Raw genomic sequence first — 19965 nt, 5'->3', positions numbered from 1 at the left:
ATTATATCTCAATAAAGCTGGAAGAAATGGAAGTAGCCAGTAAGATAGAGAGAGAGAGATAGGGCTTAATAGCGCAGTTATATATTCCCTTAATCTTTGGTCACAAAATTTGGACTTTCAGTTTTAACATGAATAACCACAGATTTCTATTATGTATCTCTTTCCTGTCATTGCTAAGTACCTTGGTTCTTTGTTTGTAAGAATTTGTCCTTGAAAGGAGGATCCAGAGCTCTATTTTTATCTGAACAACTTTTGGTAAATAATGACTTCTCATGTGTTTGCTTTCTTTATTATGACTTTAGCTATAAATATGGGAACGTATTGAGATGGTTTTAGCAGTTCGCAGTTCTGTTTAAATTATCTCTAAGATGAGAATTTAACAGGAATACTTATAATCATCACAAAAATCTTTCAGTCTTAAACCTTTTTGGTTTCCTCCTTAGATCTTTAAATGGAGGAGATGGCTACCACTCAGATTTCCAAAGATGAGCTTGATGAACTCAAAGAGGCCTTTGCAAAAGTTGGTAAGTATTTTTTTATAGCTTTAACTATACTAAAGCCATCTTTGGCCCTAATGAAGGTTAATTCTCTAAAAAATTACGTGAATGGTTAATCATGAATCTTAGGGCAAGGTAGTTAAAATCAATGGGATAAAGTTTTAGAAGCTACACTTTAAACTATTATTTCTAATTACATCTCTCTACTATGGTCAAAGGTTTTTAGTCTAGGGTACCAGTCCTTAACGGGGCGAGGGGGCTGCTGTGGCTCCTGAAGATTTTGAACAAATTTTGTGTTGTTATTGTATTGTGTATCATATTTTTCTGAGGAGAGGATTTGGAGCTTTCACCATATTCTCAGAGGGGTGTGTGACCCCTGAAAATGTTAGATGATGATTAGATGATATTTTACCTTTGCCCTATTGGCTTGGCTTTATTGCCTTCACGGATCTTCTGTGCCTTTGGACAATGCAGCCCGTTCTGCCTTCCCACGTTACGTTCTAGTATCAGCATTAGATGGGAAGACATAGCGCGCCATTTGGTTTTTCCTTAAACCTCATTGAACATGTCTTAGAATTTAGCAGCGATGGAAGCAGTGTACAGTATTTACATTCCAAATTTCAGTGCTCGGGTCAAATCAGTAGAAGCTAGTAAGGAAAACAGGGTGAGAACTGATCATTAATGCATGTACTCACATGAGTCAACACAGGCTTAGAGAGGCAAACTACTATTTGGTATCTCCTTGATGAAAAGGTATAAAGTTAGATCATAATTTGTTATTTAAATCGGACTTAACTCTTGGACCTGTGTTGCAAATCTCATTAATGAAAAGTAAGGAAGTGTACATCTCTACTCCCATACATTCACGGCCGGCATTGTCTGTGAAGGCATTTAGTAAGTTACAGCTTGCCTTGGGAAGAATAATGACCCCTGCCCCCAGCCAAAGTGACTGTTCACAATCTCATCAGAATTCCAAGTAGAAAAAAAAAATGAATAGGCCTGAATCTAACACACTTTTCTGTGTGTGTATGAAAAAAAAAATGCAATCTGTTAACTGGCCATAGATACTACCTGCTGTAACAAAGAGTACTACCCAGTCTGATACAAGATTGATTACGAGAAAACAGCACGTGAATTCTTGGCTGCAAGATTTTTTAAATCTCATTACTCTGTAGAAATAGCCTTATCAGAATTGTTTTAGGATTCCATATCCTTTGAACTTTCTTTTTTGTTTCTTATAATCCTCCCTCAGTGTTGGGGACAGTCTAATTTGTTTCTTTATGAATAGAAGTTTGGGTAAGGACCAGGACTTACTATGGCCATTATTGAATCTTACCTCGCTTCCTCAAAAAAAAAAAAAAAAAAAAAGGTTATTCTTGAGTATAGGCCTTGTTCTCATGGGAAGCATCTTGGAAATAATTGTGTGCAGTATCTTTTTAAAATGTAAAGGTATTCAAGTATGGTTTACTGGACGGAACTGAAATACTCTTACCCGTCAAAGAGCTTCATTGCTCCTTACAAGCTTTAATGATATGAAGAGGATTCACCACTTGTCTCCATGGAGGAACCAGGGTTAAATTGCACTAAGTGAGGGATCAGTTAGAGCTTGGACTGCAAGAAATGGTCATCGTAGAATTACTCTTATTTTAAATCCTACATCTTGGAGGGGTTAGGGTAGATGAAGAAAGTCCCAAAGGCAGGACATTAGACCGTACATCCTATTGATGTCCCTAACAGGCATGTATTCATTCCTAAGATATGGAGGCTCTTATTACTCTACATGCTCCTAAGTAGAAATTCTGGAGTTCCCGATTTCTGCCTGCTCTGCATATCATTCAGTATCTAGCTCAGTGTTGTACGCATGTTAGGTTCGCAATTGATATTTAATTGACTGAATCCCAAGGAATTATATGTAATTTTTTCACGTACTGAGACTTTGTTACCCACTGTAAACTAAAAGAGCCTTTGTTATGAAGATTTTCATCATGGTGGAATTTATTTATTGCTAGAGGTTTTGGCCATTACATTGTAGCACGTAAAATTTATATATATATTTTTTGGCATAATAAAGGCTTGTGTGGAGTCTGTCTTTTAGAAAAGTGTTTAAAGATCCAGCTGAATCTTTTGATTTTTCCTTTAAAATCTTTGTAGTTTGTAGTTATTAGTTACGGAGCCCTCAGGCAACTGTCAAAGGTGTTACGGAAATTTTTTTTTTTCATTCAGGGAAACTCGATTTGAAAAACAAGCTCTAGAACTTACTTTACTGTCAAGGACAATTCTTTCTTATTGGTGGGGGGAGGGTAGGGAGGACCACTTTGTCTCTGTTCAGTTGTGACAAAATATGGAAATCATTATGTGATTTTTCCCATCTATTAACAATAATAGCCTTGATTATCTCTTTAGAAATTCAGCAAAATCATAGTGTGTGAGGAAAATCTCTGTAATTACCACTAACCATAGGTTTTGTCCAATCAATTAATAGTGCTTTGAAATTCTCTTTACTAGCAATAAATCGAGTATTAAGATTTAAAGTTCTCCTTTCACTCACTTTCTGCACCTGCTTAGTGTTAAGCTCCAAGCAGTATATTTTCATTTAATTATTTTAATTTTCTCAACATTTGTTTCCAGTATTTCCCACTAGGATAGCAGAAGCCTTGGCTCTGTTTTTGTGTTTTTTTTTTCCTATTTCATAATGTTTCCGTTTTAATTTAAATGCTGCATAAGTTTTTTCTAAAGAAGAATAAATAAAACTTTCAGAACACTTAGGAAGTAAATATTTTACCAACTAGAAAATGTCTTACATTCTGAGAATTTAATCTTGTTATGGAAGCGAGAAATCATTTGGATGATTACTTGTCATAAAGATAAATTCATGTAATGTAAATCTTTTCAGATTGGCTTTAGTCCTGCAAACACTGACATCTGACTTTTTCTCTCCTAAGCAACTGCTACTGAGCTTTAAAAAACACACACACACACACACACAAATTCAGCACTTTTGAAATAAAAGAATAATGGGGTTTCATAAATGACTAGGAATACTGTGGGTATATTCCTTTATGGCTGCCCCCCAAATGAAGTCAAAAAATTTTAGTTGTGGTGATTTTCTCCTCTCAGGAAGTTGAGTTGTTTCAGATTACTTGATATTCTGTAGTGCATGAAAACCACATCAGGATGATGCCACAAAAGGCACAGTGGTTTAATTTACTTTTTAGTATTCAATAAAACTACACCAGTGCATATTTGTTGAATTACGACTTAAGAAATAAAACCTATAGGCCAGCCAAAAAAATAAACTAACCAGTGCTATTTCACTGAGCCATCTGGTTAATTGTCAGTGGAATATTAGAGACAGAGGTCTTGGGATGGTCTGCAAACCATGTTTTGGTGGTGTGGAAGATTGGAGATCTTCACTGTGGATGGGTGGGCTTCAGAGCAAGAGCGCATGTGTGTGAGGATGTGCTCATGTGAGCATGTGTGGAGGTGCATGTGTATTTTTAAAGTGGGAGAGTGGCAGCAGGTGGAACCTGGTGGCCAAACTTGCTGGAAATTTTGAGTTGGAAAAGGATCGATAGACAACATTTTTGATTGCCTGGCTTCAGCCTTCTCATGTTGCCCAGCCTTCAACCATACTTGACCTCCATCTTTGAGGATCCGCGATTAGGATGAACTCTTAGGGAGCGACCTCACTTCTACCCTGAGCTGGGACTCATTAAACTGCCTCTTCCATTTGCTGGAATGAGCTGCCTCAAAAGGTATAAGCTGTGAAAGGCAAACCTCATGTTTAGTGAAGCATCTGGAGATGTTTAGCATCTGCCTCTAAGGTTTTAGTGCCTAATGAAAGCTTGACTTTACTGCTTAGATCTTAGGATGGAATATAATCTAAATTCTTCGGCACAAGTCTTTTGGCTGAGTCTTCTAAATCAATATTTCGTGTGCTTTCACGGGCATTTGAGATTGTGTATGTGTGCACGCACACGTGTGTAAATCCATTACTGTTAGTCACGTAGATTCTTTTTGTCAGTTTTTTTTTTAAGTGCGAAAATGTCATGGGATATGTTGGTTAAACTAAATGGAACTTTTAAACCCAGCTTTCCTGAAAGGATGTGCATCTGTACTTGATTGGTTTTCTTCTTTAGGTCCTAATGCGCACTGTCCGTGATGGGTTAGTAAAGAGGTTGCATGTGTGTTACAGATGAGGACTCACATATGCAACCTCTTTATAAAGAGAGACACTGGATTTAGACAGATTCAAGGATGGTTAAAGCCACACACACACACACACACACACACACACACACACACACACACACACACACACAACCTGGGTGTCAAAGGAAATCCCAGTCTTTCTTACTGTCAGATTAAAAGACGAAGTAGCACCCCAAAAGATGCATTTGAAGTGATAGATTGTGCCTCATACCACCTGGACATGGGCAGTGTAAAACAGCTAAAATCAAAACCACTTGAATTCTGGCTCAGCTTTCTCCAGACAAGTACTTAAAATAGCTTAAATAACAGGATGCAAGGGGAGGGAAAACATTTCCTTTTAAGGATATGCATTCTTGGTGTGATTCAAACTTCTGCAGGAACACGGCTGTATAATGAGTTTATTTACTTTAAGGTTACTTGGGGGAGGGTGTTGAGAGAGTTAACTGGCATTTAAAATAATACTTGGTACAAAAGCATAATGGGGTTTCTTTTAAGACAGAATGCAGATGTGAACCTACATGTGTCATCAGAGAGACACACACACACACACAGAGACAGAGCGACAGACAGAGAGAATCTGTTGTTACAAACAGTTGGTTCCTTTCTGATGAATTCAGCAGCCGGTATGAAAGGCCTCTCGGGTGCAGCACTGGGAGCCTGTTAGTGATTTTTTTTTTAAGTGTCATGATTTTTCTTTAAAAAGAAGAACACTTGGTCAATGGACTGAATATTCAGCTGTTTACTTTCTGCAGGAACTTTGTTCAGTGGGGAGATGTGTGGAGTTTCTTTTTTTCCTGCCATTCGTTAATGTCGACTCTACTGACCATATTTTCTGAACCCCAAAGTTGAGACTTGCTTGCACAGAAGCATTAAGAATGTTCTAGATAATCCAGGCTATATGATAGTATCTACCTTATCAGGCGGTTGAAAATAGGAGTCTTCAAAATGCAGAACCTGTTCGACCCCATGCCAATGTGTAGTTAATGAAGATGTGGCAAATGAGCCAGAAAGGGCTTCCAGAATATTGGCAGCTTTAATGAGAAAATAGAGGGCTGCCATTATGCCAGGACGTTGTGATGTTAGTTTCCAGTCGTTAAAACTATTTTCAATCTAGGTCTGTGTTTTTTGGGTCAGTTTATTATTAAATTTTCATGTTTGTGTCAAAACTCTGAATAGAAAAAGATCAGCGCCAAACCTCATTTTGGGCTTCTGGTTAATAATGTCACCGATAAGATGGAAGCTTTCTAAAATGCCATTGTACTATCTCATTTTCTGGCTTTCCAAAGCACAGCATATTAGATCTTTGATAATTGTGTGTGTGTGTGTGTGTGTGAGTGTGTGTGTGTGTGTGTGTGTGTGTGTGTGTGTGTGTGTGTGTGTGTTGGCGGGGCAGGGGGGGGATTGGAAATAAAATTAGCATAAAACTCTTTAAAAATAATTGCACCCTATTTTGTCTTTCAAGTACTTTTCCAGCTGGGAGATTTTGTAAAATTAATTGCAAGCTGCCTTTTTAGGCTCCCTCTGCCTTTTTATTGAAATTGAAATTGTTGTCTTCAAAAAGATATGATTTAGGAGTTCTAAGAAAGGCTGGCTATAATTTACTAGTACTGACACTAAAATGTCTTTGATTATGGGAGGTAGTACGAGCTCGATCTGCTGATAAAATATGGTAAAATAGCAGAGTAGGTAAAACTTTTAAAATATGTAAAACTAGCATATGTTCAATGCTTCTTTTCCCCTCTCGGGAGAGGTATAGGATAGCTAGGTATTCCAAGTGACTCCTATTTTCACAAGGATTTTAAAGCCACAGTTTCAAGTAAAAACCAGAGAGAGTCCCTCCGATTAATTTCTGTATCTTTGGTATCTAGCTCAGTGCCTGCCACAGAGTAGGTACTACGCTTGCTCTGGAGGTTGCCTTCCGCCAAACAAGTGCACGCGGTATTTCTTAATACAGACAAAGCAGGTTTCTACATTTAGAACAGAACAAGCCATCACTGGTTGTCTACTTGGGTACTCCTCGGTGGGTGTGTTCACTTAGAAAACCAAATTACAGATCTGAAGGCCGCCGGGTGGGGACAGGATTAGAACAAAGGGAATGAGATTGAATGTTATTTAAGGGTTATTTCTGTCGTTATGGTTTCCTGGTGAATTGCCATTCGGTCTTTTAGTGCTATTTCTATTTTTTTTTCCTTATTGTTTGTTTAATTCTGTTTTGAAAATGCTTGTTAGATTAGAGAATTCTTTTCCTGGTTAATACCTGAGAATCAATGGTCCTACAGAAATTGTTTTTTGCCCCATCGCTTGTTATATGCAAGGTACTGGGCCACGTATTGGGGTGGAGATCAAAAGATTCAGAAGAGTTTGTCAAGAGCTTTGCAGCCTAATAAGGAAGATTGCTGTGTACTGACCAAGTCTTCCTCCTCCAACCCCCTTTAAAATGGTCCTGTCAGTTATTAACAGCATCTGTTTATTACCACTCTTACTTCAAAATGGAGTTTCCACATGTGGTTATTTTATGTTAGTTATATTTTAGGATGGGTACTTCCTGGCATCTTTTAATCACATCAGTGAGCTGTCTTCTAATTACTGCCCAGCAGAGGTTATTTCACAGAGGGCTCACGCAAATGCTAATTCTCCCCATTGCCTACACCTCTATTCCACCTAAGGCTAATAAACTGCCAAATGGACTAGACTCTGGGCGCCGTGGTCAGTTTCATGTAGTTTTGAATTCACTGTTCTCCAATATTTATTTTAAAAATCTCTGCCTTCTGCTTCTGTTATATCACCAAGAATACAAAAAGAACAATTAAGCCCCTGTTCTATGCTAGGTCAAAACTGGAGTCAATCACAGATTAAATTATGCTCAGATACATCATTTCAGAAGTCAGGGTAAAGTAGAATACATTTAAACATAGTTTTTAGGGCGCCTGGGTGGCTCAGTTGGTTAAGCAACTGCCTTCAGCTCAGGTCATGATCCTGGAGTCCCAGGATCGAGTCCCACATCGGGCTCCCTGCTTCTCCCTCTGACCCTCTCCCCTCTCATGCTCTCTCTCTATCTCATTCTCTCTCTCAAATAAATAAATAAAAATCTTTAAAAAAAAATAAACATAGTTTTTAAAGATTTATTTATTAATTTGAGAGAGAGAGAGAGAGCATGAGTGGGAGGGGCAGAGCATGAGTAGGAGGGGCAGGGGGAGAGGGAGAGAATCCTCAAGTAGACTCCATGCTGAGTGTGGAGTCCGACACAGGGCCCGATCCCAGGACCCTGAGATCATGACCTGAGCCAAAATCAGGAGCCAGCAGCTCAACCAACTAAGCCGCCCAGGCACCCCTTAAAAATATTTTTCTATCAGAAATTGCCAAGTGGACAAAGTTTTGACAGTGGCCAGGAATAAGCTATCTTTTCCTAAAAGATCTAAAAATGAAGGGATGTTATATTTAGATAATATGATATAGTAGTGATCAGAATGTTATTACTATATATTTGTTTTTAATATTTATTATAATTGTACCTCCAATATTTTTTTAAAAGTGTGTGTGTGTGGTTTGTGAAGCCTTGGCTACTCAAATTTAGAATCAGAGTGTGTTTGAGTCAAAAAGGGAACTTGGAGATCATTTGATCCAAAGGACTTCTTTTACAGATGGGAAAATGAAGACCTAGAGAGGTGACTTATGTAAATCCTATGTCACATTACTCCCACTTGTACCCCTTCAACTAGGCTGTGTATCTTTCACTATGCCACACTTAGACCCTAGTAATGAGCTCTATTTTAACTTTTTTTTTTTTTGAGAGAGAGAGAGGGAAAGAAAGAGCAAGAATCTTAAGCAGACTCCACGCCCAGCATGAAGTCCAATGTGGGGCTCGATCTCACAACCCTGAGATCATGACCTGAGTTGAAATCAAGAGTCAGTCACTTAACCGACTAAGCCACACAGGCGCCCCCTCTATTTTAACTTTTTAAAATAAAACGGGAGAAACAGATTGGTTTATGCGTGGGAGGAGGTATATTTAAACTCAAGAATTTCATTCATCAAAGTTGCTAAAATCCTGCCACAGTACCATGTGGATCACTTTGTTCTTTTTAGCAATTGCAGATGTTGTTGCTGGATTGATTTCTACATATAAACACTTAACTAGTAAAGTGTTTGATGTATGGCCTTTTATTAATTCAAAGCAAAGAAAGTAAAGATGTGCCCTAGGGAAATTAAGTGCTCTTTGTCGAAGGAAATAGTCGTGATTTTCAGAAGTTTGGAGTAGTTTAAGGATGATGTTTTAGAAGTATAGATACTCTAATCAGTAGATTTAAATGTGCCGATTACATTTAAGAGTATTTGTTTGACTCTAGAAGTATACTTCATTAAAATTAAATATAGAATTTCATCAGCCCTCAAAATATTGGGGAAATGATTTCATATAGGATATTTAATATTTTAATAGTTGACACAAAATGGCTACTATGAATTACACTTAGATCACACTGAGAATAAGATCCATGGGGTGGGCCCCTGGGTGACTCAGTCAGTTAGTCGTCTGCCTTCGGCTCAGGTCATGATCCAGGGTCAGTCTCCCTGCCCAGTGGAGAGCCTGCTTCCTCTCTCCTCCCCACTCTTGCTCTCTCTGTCCTCTGTCTCTCTCTCTCATAAATAAGGGGAATCCTAAAAAAAAAAAAAAAAAAAAAAAAAAAAAATTCGAAGTACTTTCCATGACCTGTAAGAGTATACGGGATCAGCTCCCTGGCCTCATCCCTCATTTTCTCCTTTGTTTACTCTGCTCAAGTCCTACTGGATCTTTGCTGTTCTGAACCCGTACCAGATACTCTTCCATATCACAAACTTTGCATTTGCTCTTTCCTCTACTTGAAATCTCTTCCCCCCAGATATCCACACAGTTTGCTCCCTTACCTCACGTAAGTCTTCATTCAGATATAACCTTGTCAAAGTGGCCATCCTTGACCGCTGACATTTTGAGCTGCGTAATTCTGTATCGCAGGAGGGGGTCGTATGCATTGTAAGGTATTTGGCAACGCTACGCACTGGATGCCAGGAGCATCCTCACCCCATCCCTCACCCTGGTCCCCAGTCATGCAACCAAAAATGTCTCCTAACATTTCTGAAGGTTCCCTGGGGGGCAAAATAGCCCCCAGTCTGACCCCTTTCCCTGCTTTATTTTTCATCACAGCACTTATGTTATATTTCATTACATTATATTTTATAGTCCTACCTCACCTTATATGTTATTTGCTTAGTAGTTGACATTAGAATGTGAGCTCGTGGAGAATGTGAGCTCGCAGGCAGCGGGACTTCTCTTTTGTTGGTGGCAGCATCCCCCATTTCAAGAACAGTACCCAGTATCGTTTTAAAGTAACGTATCAAATAGATTAATTTCACAATACATTTTCTTGAACAGTGCTGTGGTTATCTTGAGTCATTTCTCTATTGAGATTGTATCCTTTTATTGTAATAATTAAATTTATGTATGAAATTCAGTGGGGACCTAAAGAATAAAAAGCGTTGTTGAACAGTAGGTATTTGAAATTGCTGGTGAAAGTCCAGTTTTCTTTACTTAAAAAAATATGCCCAAGAGATTACAACCCTCAGGACGTTAGCCCTCTTTCCCAGTAAATTAACTTTTGGTCATTGATCACTTCCTCCCCCCCACCATTTTAAAAGTTTCAGACTAAGCATAATCAGCACTACGTCCTCCATTAGAACTGTCCTAGCACAAAAACAAAAAGGTTATTTATAGAGTCATGGTAAACATTTGCATTACTCAGGACTGCATTTATTTTTATGAACTCTATGTTTGTCTTAGATTGATGTTTATTTACATTAGCTCTTGAAAAAAATGGTGCTGAAGATGGTAGCTTAATTTCAGGTGTGCTTAGTAATATAATCAGCATCAATTCATAAAATATTCTACCAGACTAATGGAAGAATGAGGGGCTTAAAACTCCTAAATAGATACAGTAGAAACTGTTTTATACCATGGCGGTGTTTTATTGGTACATAGTCTATTATTTCTTAAAAGTCCTGTCAGCTTCGTGATTGAAAAATAATTTATTAGGCAACTCTACTTTGTTAGTATTAGGGATGCTATATTAAAGTGAAGCTACTTATACACTGTTTTTAAAATACAGGAAACATGATGTAAAACCGTGCTCCTTCAGTTAAAATTTGTTTCCCTTTTAAACAACCTTAGATACCAAACACTTAAGAAGAGCAAGCACTGTATTCAGGCAAGCTTAGGAACTGAGTCTCAGATGAAGAAAAATGCTCTTAACATAAGAATACTCTAAGAGGCTAACTTATTTCTCCTAAATTTTTTCCTTTTTTTTTTTTTTTTGCCTGCTCTCCCTTTGTGCAAAGATCTCAACAGCAACGGATTCATCTGTGACTATGAACTTCATGAGCTTTTCAAGGAAGCCAATATGCCATTACCAGGGTATAAAGTGAGAGAAATTATTCAAAAACTCATGCTGGATGGTGACAGGAATAAAGATGGGAAGATAAGCTTCGATGAATTTGTTTATGTAAGTATGTGAAAATCCCCCATTAGTAGGAGTCATGACTGTTCCTTTGTCTAGCGGGATCTTATAGTAACAAGTCCTATGAAGTTCCTAAATGTATCATATTAGTAATGTTACAGCTAATGAAATTTCTCTCATCCCACCAAATGTGTTAGTTCTTTTAGCCATTAGAGTATCTTAGCAAAGGAAGTGAGAAAAAGAACACTGACCGAATCAAAGCTAAAACACACTACTCGCTGTGAAAGGCGAACCATTTCCTCTGGGGCTTCACTAAAGGGCATTTTTCAAGGTGCTAAGTGCCATCCTGGAAGTGCTCTTTCCGTCTCCCTTGGTGTCTCCCTTGGGGAATAGGGTGCTCCTAGATGTTAATGCTACACCCTGATTCACAGTCTTGGAAGCTTCCCGAGTTGAACTTTCTGATTAAAAAGATGTTTGCGACTCTCGCCTTAGTAGTATTTAACCGGACGGTTTTCTCTAGGATGATAATTTTGATAATTAAAAGTTAGAAGCATATCTTTTTAGCCCATTGGAGGAGGCATTTAAAATTTTCGTCCTCCTCTCTAGTATCATCAGATACTCCTCAAGGTTCGGGGCTGACTTAATTCTTCTACTTCCAAGCACCTGGTTCCATGCTCAGTGCCTGGAGAGCGTATGTGTGGCACTCCTTACTGAAGCCTGATGCCTTAGCTGCTAGTGAGCAAGGTGGCTGGCGCCATTTTCAGTCCATAGCCATTGACAAAGAGTATTTGAGATATAGCGGCTCCCTCTTCTTCCCTCAAGATCGTATTGGTTTGATCTATTAATTTAAGGCTGAGTTTGGCTAGATCTAATTAGGCATTCCTTTTACTGTGTTGCAAACAGGTAATTAGCTGCCTCGTATTTATCACAAACTTCCCAGCACTCTTACCCTCTTTTTCCATGGTAACTGAGGCTCACTATAGCCAGTGAAATTCTGGTTTGTTCTCTCCCATTAGAATTAACTCTTTTAGAACACTGTTAAGAGCTCCAGAAGCAAATTGACTAAATAATGATGTCTACAGAGCTGAGAGCATTTGGCGGGGCGGGGAGGGCTGGTGTTTTAAAAATGTAGACATGTGTCGTAATTAGAATGGTAGCGTTCTTGCCGGCTTCTTTTGAAATACTGATTTCCTCCCCACTGTTTCTGTCTTCAGTTATTGCCAAAGCCTTTTGTTTTGAATTCTGTGTTCAATAGTAAGTTGCAATTGACTTGCATTATGAGCGCTCGCATGTCCTCTGATGTAAACGTGCTCCCCTTGGAACTGCATGTTGAATTGTGAATTTAAAGCAGCTTAGAGCAGTAGTTAACTATGATTGGTTATTTTTGAAATAATTTACTGCCCAGAATCTTAATCTACTAGAAAGAACGTACCTAAATCATTAAGATTTGCAGTGTGGCCACTATTATTAAGGAAAAAATTATGAAAGTGTCTTTGAGAAAAATGATCTTAGGGAAAGATGGAATTTTGTAGATCTTGAAATGTTGCAGATTCTTCAGAGCTGTCCGGAGGCTTTTAAGAGAGCAGGTTTGATTACCTTAGTATATTCTTAAAAAGTAAATGATGTGCATACTAATTTTGGCATCACTAGGAATTTTTAAAAAATATTAATGAGGACATTTTAGGTTAAAATGTACATTTTTTTAATTGGAAGGGATTGATATGTTTATACTCTTTTCAGGAATCCAGGCTTTTGTTCTTGATTTGAAAAATGAAAGAGTATAAAGAAATTTGCAATAGGAAGGATGGTAAAATAACAGCCTGAAGTTTCAGAATGATAGCACCATGACCGCACCGAAAGATGGGTGTCTGGCCAAATGTCTGTCCACTTCCGTCTGCTCTGTCACTGATGAGACAGCTTAAAAATTGTCAAAATATGGGTAGATTTTAATCATCTGTGAAAAAGGAAGCAAGTTATTCCTATCAGGTATTAACATAAGGAAGTAGAAATAAACATGTTCTTGCATCTTGGGTTTTTTTTTTTTAATTTAAATTGCTGCATAAGAGGTGTTAATTGCAAAGCAGCCTACAGACAAAATCAATTTATGTTAATTTTGGAGAAGAGAGAGAGAGCGCCTAAATTATATGTAAACCTCAAATGTTAAAGTTAAATTTAATACCCTGATTTTGTTTCTTCTAAGTATCTCAAAACGACATTACTGGATTTTTATACCTACAAGGTAATGGTGGGGTTTTTTTTCCCTGCATCTTTAAAAAAAGACTGGCGTGGCACTTTCTTTCAGCAGAGATGTCTGCATTAAACTCTTGTTTTCACAGTGAGAAATTTGCTCTTGCATAATGGCACTCAGTTGTTGACCTGTTTTAGGACTTTTGCTAATAGCATTGATCTCATCAGATTAAATCACTTCATATAAGTAAAGCGCTTAGAACAGTGCCAGGCATATAGCAAATGCTATGTAGATGTTAGCTGTTGGAGGTAGTGATTAAAAAAAAAAAAAAAAGGTAGTGTTCTTTTCCTATTATTACTAAGCTTGGGCCTACAACAGATTCCAAAAAAAAAAAAAAAATTCAAACGTACTACTTTGGAAGCAAGCCTCAAACCTGGAAGCCAGTCAATATTTTGCAATTCTTTCTGAAATCTTTCCTTCCTCCTAAGTCATTATGCCTCTGGATTGCTTTCGTCTGGCCACTAGTCCTGCACGGAGCTAGAAAAGGTGACGAAACTTTAAAAAGGAATAAGAAACATATATATATATATACACATATAGTCCGTAAGATGTATAGAAACGAGCAGTGTCGCCCGGAGTCTGTTCATGCATGACAAAGCCAGTCCTTCCGCCTTGAGGGAAAACAGCACGAAACAATGAGCTCATTAGTATCACAACGGGCAGCTTTGAAAAGATTCATTGAGAAGACTTTAGCACAGTAGTTGGCCTTGTGTTATCTCTGATTTCAGAAAGTCTTGTTAAGCCAAGGGCTTCTACTCAAATAGCTTTATCATCCACTGGAGCAATTTCTTCCCTACCGTAGAAAATAAAATGCAAATTCTCCTGGGGTGAATCCATTGAAGATACACAAATCCTCAATTATCCCTTTAAATTTTTTTTAATTAATCTAAGGAACAGAGGAAAATACCATGAACCTGAAAGTTTGAGCATGGCTGAAAACATTTATTTAAAAATATTTAAAAAACGAAGGTCATATAACCTTTGTAAGGCAATTAAAAATTAACTGATTTGGTTGCAACTTTGCTTTCGTTCCCAAGCATGAGCTTAATTAAATACAGTGAAGTAAGTAATTGCATTAGGATATTATACAGCATTCTTTTTTATTATTTGTATTATTCCTCTTTTCCATGCTGCATATAAATTTGCATTTATTTTTCAGCTGCGGTTGTGATCATGGAAACCAACCTAATTTCTAGAAGCAAACGATCTTGAGGCAAAAATAGTCCTAATAAAAAAATAAAATAACTTTTCATAGGTCATTTCCGAAGCAATAACATTTTGGATGCTTTTTTTTTTTTTGTCCTGCCAGTGATTTATGATATGTCAGTCATGAGGGAAAGCACACATTTCAGATTTTAATTTACTAGACAATGTCTAGCTAAACGAAGGGGAGTTCACAATGAGGTAGAATAGTTAATATTGCGTTTTTACTGAGCAGATATATAGTTCTCAAAGAGGAGTTACGGGGACCAAATGCATCACAGTGAAGACTGCTACATTCGCTGGTCACCCTTTTGTTGCATAATCTTGGCTCAGAAGTTGAGGTTAATTGAATGAAATTAAAGTTGGTCTTAAAAAATCAGTGTACGTAAAAATAATTTCAACCATTCAGAAATTGCCCAGAGCACATGAGTAGTCACCTCTACACTATGGATACTTAACAGAGTCCGTATAATGGCCAGAAAGGAGAAAAAATGATTTCAGTATTTAGTTGGTTGTGTGCAATATTTAGAGTAGCCCGTGTGCATGTGTCTATATACATATACAGACATAGACACACACGCACACGTGCACACCCCTTCTAAAATTCTACCTCTGAAATTACAGGTGGAGCAGAAAAATCACAGCTGTGGAAATTGAGTAAGCTTGATTTTGTGGAACTGAACTACTCCGTATTTTCCTAAATAAAATTGGGTCTGTAAGTCCAAGGAAAGTCAGGATTTTGGAAAAGCAAGAGGAGAACTTGACTTTGCAAGAGGACTACCCACAACACCTATAACAACTGTTACACCAGTTACAGAAAGTCTTTCTCTCTGATTTGTATTAATGGATTAGTAGATTAATGACAAAAAAGGTTCCCGCCTGGGAAACCTAAATATAAAAAGGCCCTCCCTGCTTTTGGCCTGATGCCGCCATCTTGTGCAGGACACAGGGCTTGGTTAGTGGCGCATGGGGCTGGATTTCAAACTTCTCCTCGGGCCTGTTCTCATAGATAACAACCTGAACTGCTACATATTGTCACCCTGGTCTGTGAACTTCAAACATGGGCTGCACCTCCTGAGGTGTGCGTGTGCATGTGTACCTATCAGTAATGCCAAAGGCCTTTGACTCCTTTTCTGTTTGTTCAGCGACTCTTCCATTAGAGTCATACATGTCCTTCTGTAAGTCCATTTGTGTGTGGTAAACACCTTTTTTTTTAAAAGATTTTATTTATTTGAGAACACGTGCACGCATGTGGGGTTGAGGGGGGTGCAGAGGGAGAGGGAGAGGGAGAAAGAATCCCAAGCAGACGCCCTGCTGAGCATGGAGCCCTACACAGGGTTCAACCCTGAGATCATGACCTGAACCGAAATCAAGAGTCAGACGCTTAACTGACTGAGCCACCCAGGTGCCCCCTTTAAAGAAATTTTTATGAAGATGCTACATCTTGCTCTCATTTTACTGGAGGTGGCTACTTTAGCCATGTGCACTGGTAGATCAGAAACAAGTTTGGGCTTAGGTGAGTTCCAGTATTTAAAAATATATAGATAGTCCTGGGGCACCTGGGTGGCTCAGTCAGTTGGGCTTCCAACTCTGGATTTCAGCTCAGGTCATGATCTCAGGGTCCTGGGATCCAGCCCCACCTCAGGCTCTGTGTTCAGCGGGGAGTCTACTTGAGGATTCTCTCTCCCTCTCCTTCTACCCCTCTCCCCGCCCCCCCCAACTTGGGTACTCTCTCTAAAATAAATAAATAAATCTTTAAAAAATAGAGAGAGAGAGTCCTTTAGAATGTCCATTCAGTCAGGCAGTTGGGTAGGGTATGAAATTTGCTTTGTTACCACCTGCTCTTGTACAATTAGCATGTACAGGTTCATTTTGTTAGCCATGTTCTTCATTGTGACGAGAAGCTGGATTTCATAAACACTCAAACAAGACAGTCACTGAAAAGCCTCTTTTTTGGTTTATTCTCCAGAGTTGTCTTTTTGCTGCCAACTTAACCCATTTTTTCACCTTAATATTCTGTAAATTTTGATTGAACAAACTCTTACTATTGTACCCCCAAAAAAGGTTTTTTTGTTGAGTCATAAATTTTCATCTTTCTCTGCGCTAAGAACTGTAGTTAAAGAAGGGGGATCCTTCAGCCTTTTCTCTCCAGGGAACAAAGCCTTACTTGTTGGTAGAAAATTAGCAGATTTACCTGTGCCTTTGAACCACACTAGTTTTCGGCTTAAAGAGGATTCAATGCATGTGGCACTTAACGTTTTTGACAAGTGTGTGCAATTGACTATCTGGCTTCATTTTCATTGTAGTATTTGCTTAGCATCTTAAAAACTCAAGCCCAGTTTTCCATCTACTTTAAGACTCACCACCCATGTGGGAAAATGTAGGTGAGCAGAGTCTTAGAGAAGATAGAAGGGCTTTATTTAAAACGTTGCGCCTGATTTAAAACGAATGGTGAATTAACAACGTATTTTCATTTGTAGATTTTCCAAGAGGTAAAAAGCAGTGACATTGCCAAAACCTTCCGCAAAGCAATCAACAGGAAAGAAGGGATTTGTGCTCTGGGAGGCACTTCCGAGCTGTCCAGTGAAGGAACGCAGCATTCTTACTCAGGTAATAGTACGAGTTTCACATGTGGTAGGTTAACGCAGTGACCTAATTAGGGTGCCTGCTATGATGTTAAGAAGGGGCACTAGAAAAACATTGGTTCCTAATAGAGAATACAGCAGAAGCCCATTGTGGCGCGTATTTAGACCTGGGACTAATACTTGCCATAACGGCATTGTAAGTATTTATTGTATGGCTTTGTTAGCTTGCAGGACATATTATACAATATGAGCAATGATAGGCTTTATTATAGTAGAACTCTACAGGAATGTAAGTAATTTTTAAAGAATTTGGTAACTAACTTCTCTAAGGATCAGTTAACCCTGCTCTCTATTTTTTTGTTGTTAATTTTGTACTTCGTAATAGCCATGTTGTATTCAAGTATCTGAGTTTCCAAAGTGGAGAACCCCATGTTTGTGACACATTAACTTTCAGCACTACTGTACAAATTATTTTGGGCTTTAGAGTCAACCTAGAGCGTGAACTAATTTCTTGTTATTCAACATGACTATAGAGGAAGAAAAATACGCTTTTGTTAACTGGATAAACAAAGCTTTGGAAAATGATCCTGACTGCAGACATGTTATACCCATGAACCCAAATACCGACGACCTGTTCAAAGCTGTTGGTGATGGAATTGTGCTTTGGTAAGATGTTGGTTGATTTTGTGTCCCGATTTCCGAAACAGCCTTCCACATAACTGATATATTGGTTTCTGGGTGCTCGACAGCTTCAGCTCGGGAAACAGAATTGAAAGTCGTCTGGGTGTGTCCAAGAAAGTACCACCAAGATACAAATCTAAAACTCACTCATTTAGACTGGGGACTGCTTTATAAGGAAGCTACCAGCTTCCAGTTTTTCTCATCACTTGAGCAAGCAGGACATGACAACTTTGTTGGACTTAAGTATGTCAGTGTCTACTTATTTTTAAAGTACCATAGCTTCAAAATACAAAGAGAACCTCCTCTTCAGTTCTCACTCTCCAATTACTTATTTCTGAAAAATGTGTTTGTCCCTGCTGCTGCGCCAGAGCCAACAGTATCTTGGCAGAAAGGTTGTAAGATGATCAACACGTTGTCCGTTGACGGGCTAAGAGCATGCTCCACAGTCTGCCTGGGTTTGTCTTCAGCCTCTGCCACTGAGGAGCTGTGTAAGACCAACCCAACTGCAGTCAGGATATTCAAACCCCTTTGCATTTCACCTGCATCTACTATGATCCCCGTTAAAAAGCGTAAGATAGCCCGTTTTGTCCATGTATAGGCACTAAAGAAATAATTCCCCCATGTGTTTTAATACAGAGAGATAATCACATGATGCTATTGATTTGATAATCAAATCTGACACAGGGGCGCCTGGGTGGCTTAGTCGGTTGAGCATCTGCCTTCAACCCAGGTCATGATCCCGGGGTCCTGGGATCGAGTCCCATGTCGCATCAGGCTCCCTGCTTAGTGGGAAGTCTGCTTCTCCCTCTCCCTCTGCCCCTCCCCTTGTTTGCGTTCTCTCTCTCTCAAATAAATAAAATGTTAAAAAATAAATCTGGGCACGCCTGGGTGGCTCGGTCGTTAAGGGTCTGCCTTCCGCTCAGGTCATGATCCTGGGGTCCTGGGATCGAGCCCCGCATCGGGCTCCCTGCTCGGCGGGAAGCCTGCTTCTCCCTCTCCCACTCCTCCTGCTTGTGTTCCCTCTCTCGCTGTGTCTCTTTCTGTCAAATAAATAAATAAAATCTTTAAATAAATAAATCTGGCATGGAAAGAAGCATGGTTTTCCCTGTGCAGAATCACATATTTTGGGGCAGTATTATAAACACCTAAAATGTTAGCATCTAAGTCCAAATTTTACGAAATGAGATTTGTCCAAAGAAATCAGATTCTAGTCTAATTAGTAGAACCTTTCTGTCACCACTGGATTAGCAGCACCAAATATCACGCCTGCTCATCATTTAGGCTCTCAACAAATACGGTGACTGAAAGAATCTCGTGCTCAACAAATTTACCTCCTGTGAATAAATGGTCATTCTTATTTGTGAATTTTACAGTCAAGAGACACAATTTCCGTGTCGGATTTTATCTGTTTTTAAAATGTATTCAGTGGGTGCCTGGGTGGCTCAGATGGTTAAGTGTCTGCCTTCGGCTCAGGTCATGATCCCAGGGTCCTGGGATCGAGTCCCGCATCGGGCTCCCTGCTCCTTGGGAGCCTGCTTCTCCCTCTGCCTCTCTCTCTTTCATGAATAAATAAATAAAATCTTTTAAAAAAATAAAAATAAAATGTATTCTCTAAGGTTTTTTCAATACCCAAGTTATTCATTCTTATAAAATGATGGGAATATACAAAGAAATTAAAATGAGAAAGTATGCCCCAATCCCCAACTCAGAAATACCTACCTACTGTAAACATTTTGGTCTTTTTTTTCCATGTGCATAGTTTTTTTGTTATCAACATGATAAAAGTCATATATTGCACTGATTTTTTTCGGATTACATGAGAGACATGTCATGTGCCTTAAAACATTTGTGAATATTTACAGGCTCTTTAAAAATAAACCAATTCCGGGCGCCTGGGTGGCTCAGTCGGTTGAGCGACTGCCTTCGGCTCAGGTCATGATCCTGGAGTCCTGGGATTGAGTCCCGCGTCAGGCTCCCTGCTCGGCGGGGAGTCTGCTTCTCCCTCTGACCCCCTTCCCTCTCGTGCTCTCTCTCATTCTCTCTCTCTCAAATAA

General features: G+C 38.9%; 1 protein-coding gene across 3 annotated transcripts in view; it reads left to right on the top strand.

The window, feature by feature from the left end:
- Positions 1-451: 451 nt before the first annotated feature.
- The window catches only part of PLS3 (plastin 3), a 35067-nt gene continuing 15553 nt past the window's right edge, over positions 452-19965 (top strand). For 2 of the 3 annotated variants that reach the window (XM_028094091.2, XM_088028936.1), the window contains exons 1-4: positions 452-524; positions 11076-11239; positions 17126-17255; positions 17764-17896. In XM_028094091.2, coding sequence (XP_027949892.1) covers positions 452-524; positions 11076-11239; positions 17126-17255; positions 17764-17896 — 500 coding nt within the window. The remainder of the gene's footprint in view (positions 525-11075; positions 11240-17125; positions 17256-17763; positions 17897-19965) is intronic. The other variant, XM_088028937.1, reaches the window with a different exon arrangement.

This window comes from Eumetopias jubatus, unplaced genomic scaffold (genome assembly GCF_037043125.1).
Source record: "Eumetopias jubatus isolate StellerSeaLion01/CBP00866 unplaced genomic scaffold, mEumJub1_p1.0 scaffold_11, whole genome shotgun sequence".
NCBI lineage: Eukaryota > Metazoa > Chordata > Mammalia > Carnivora > Otariidae > Eumetopias > Eumetopias jubatus.
This window is presented reverse-complemented; position numbering and strand designations above follow the sequence as displayed.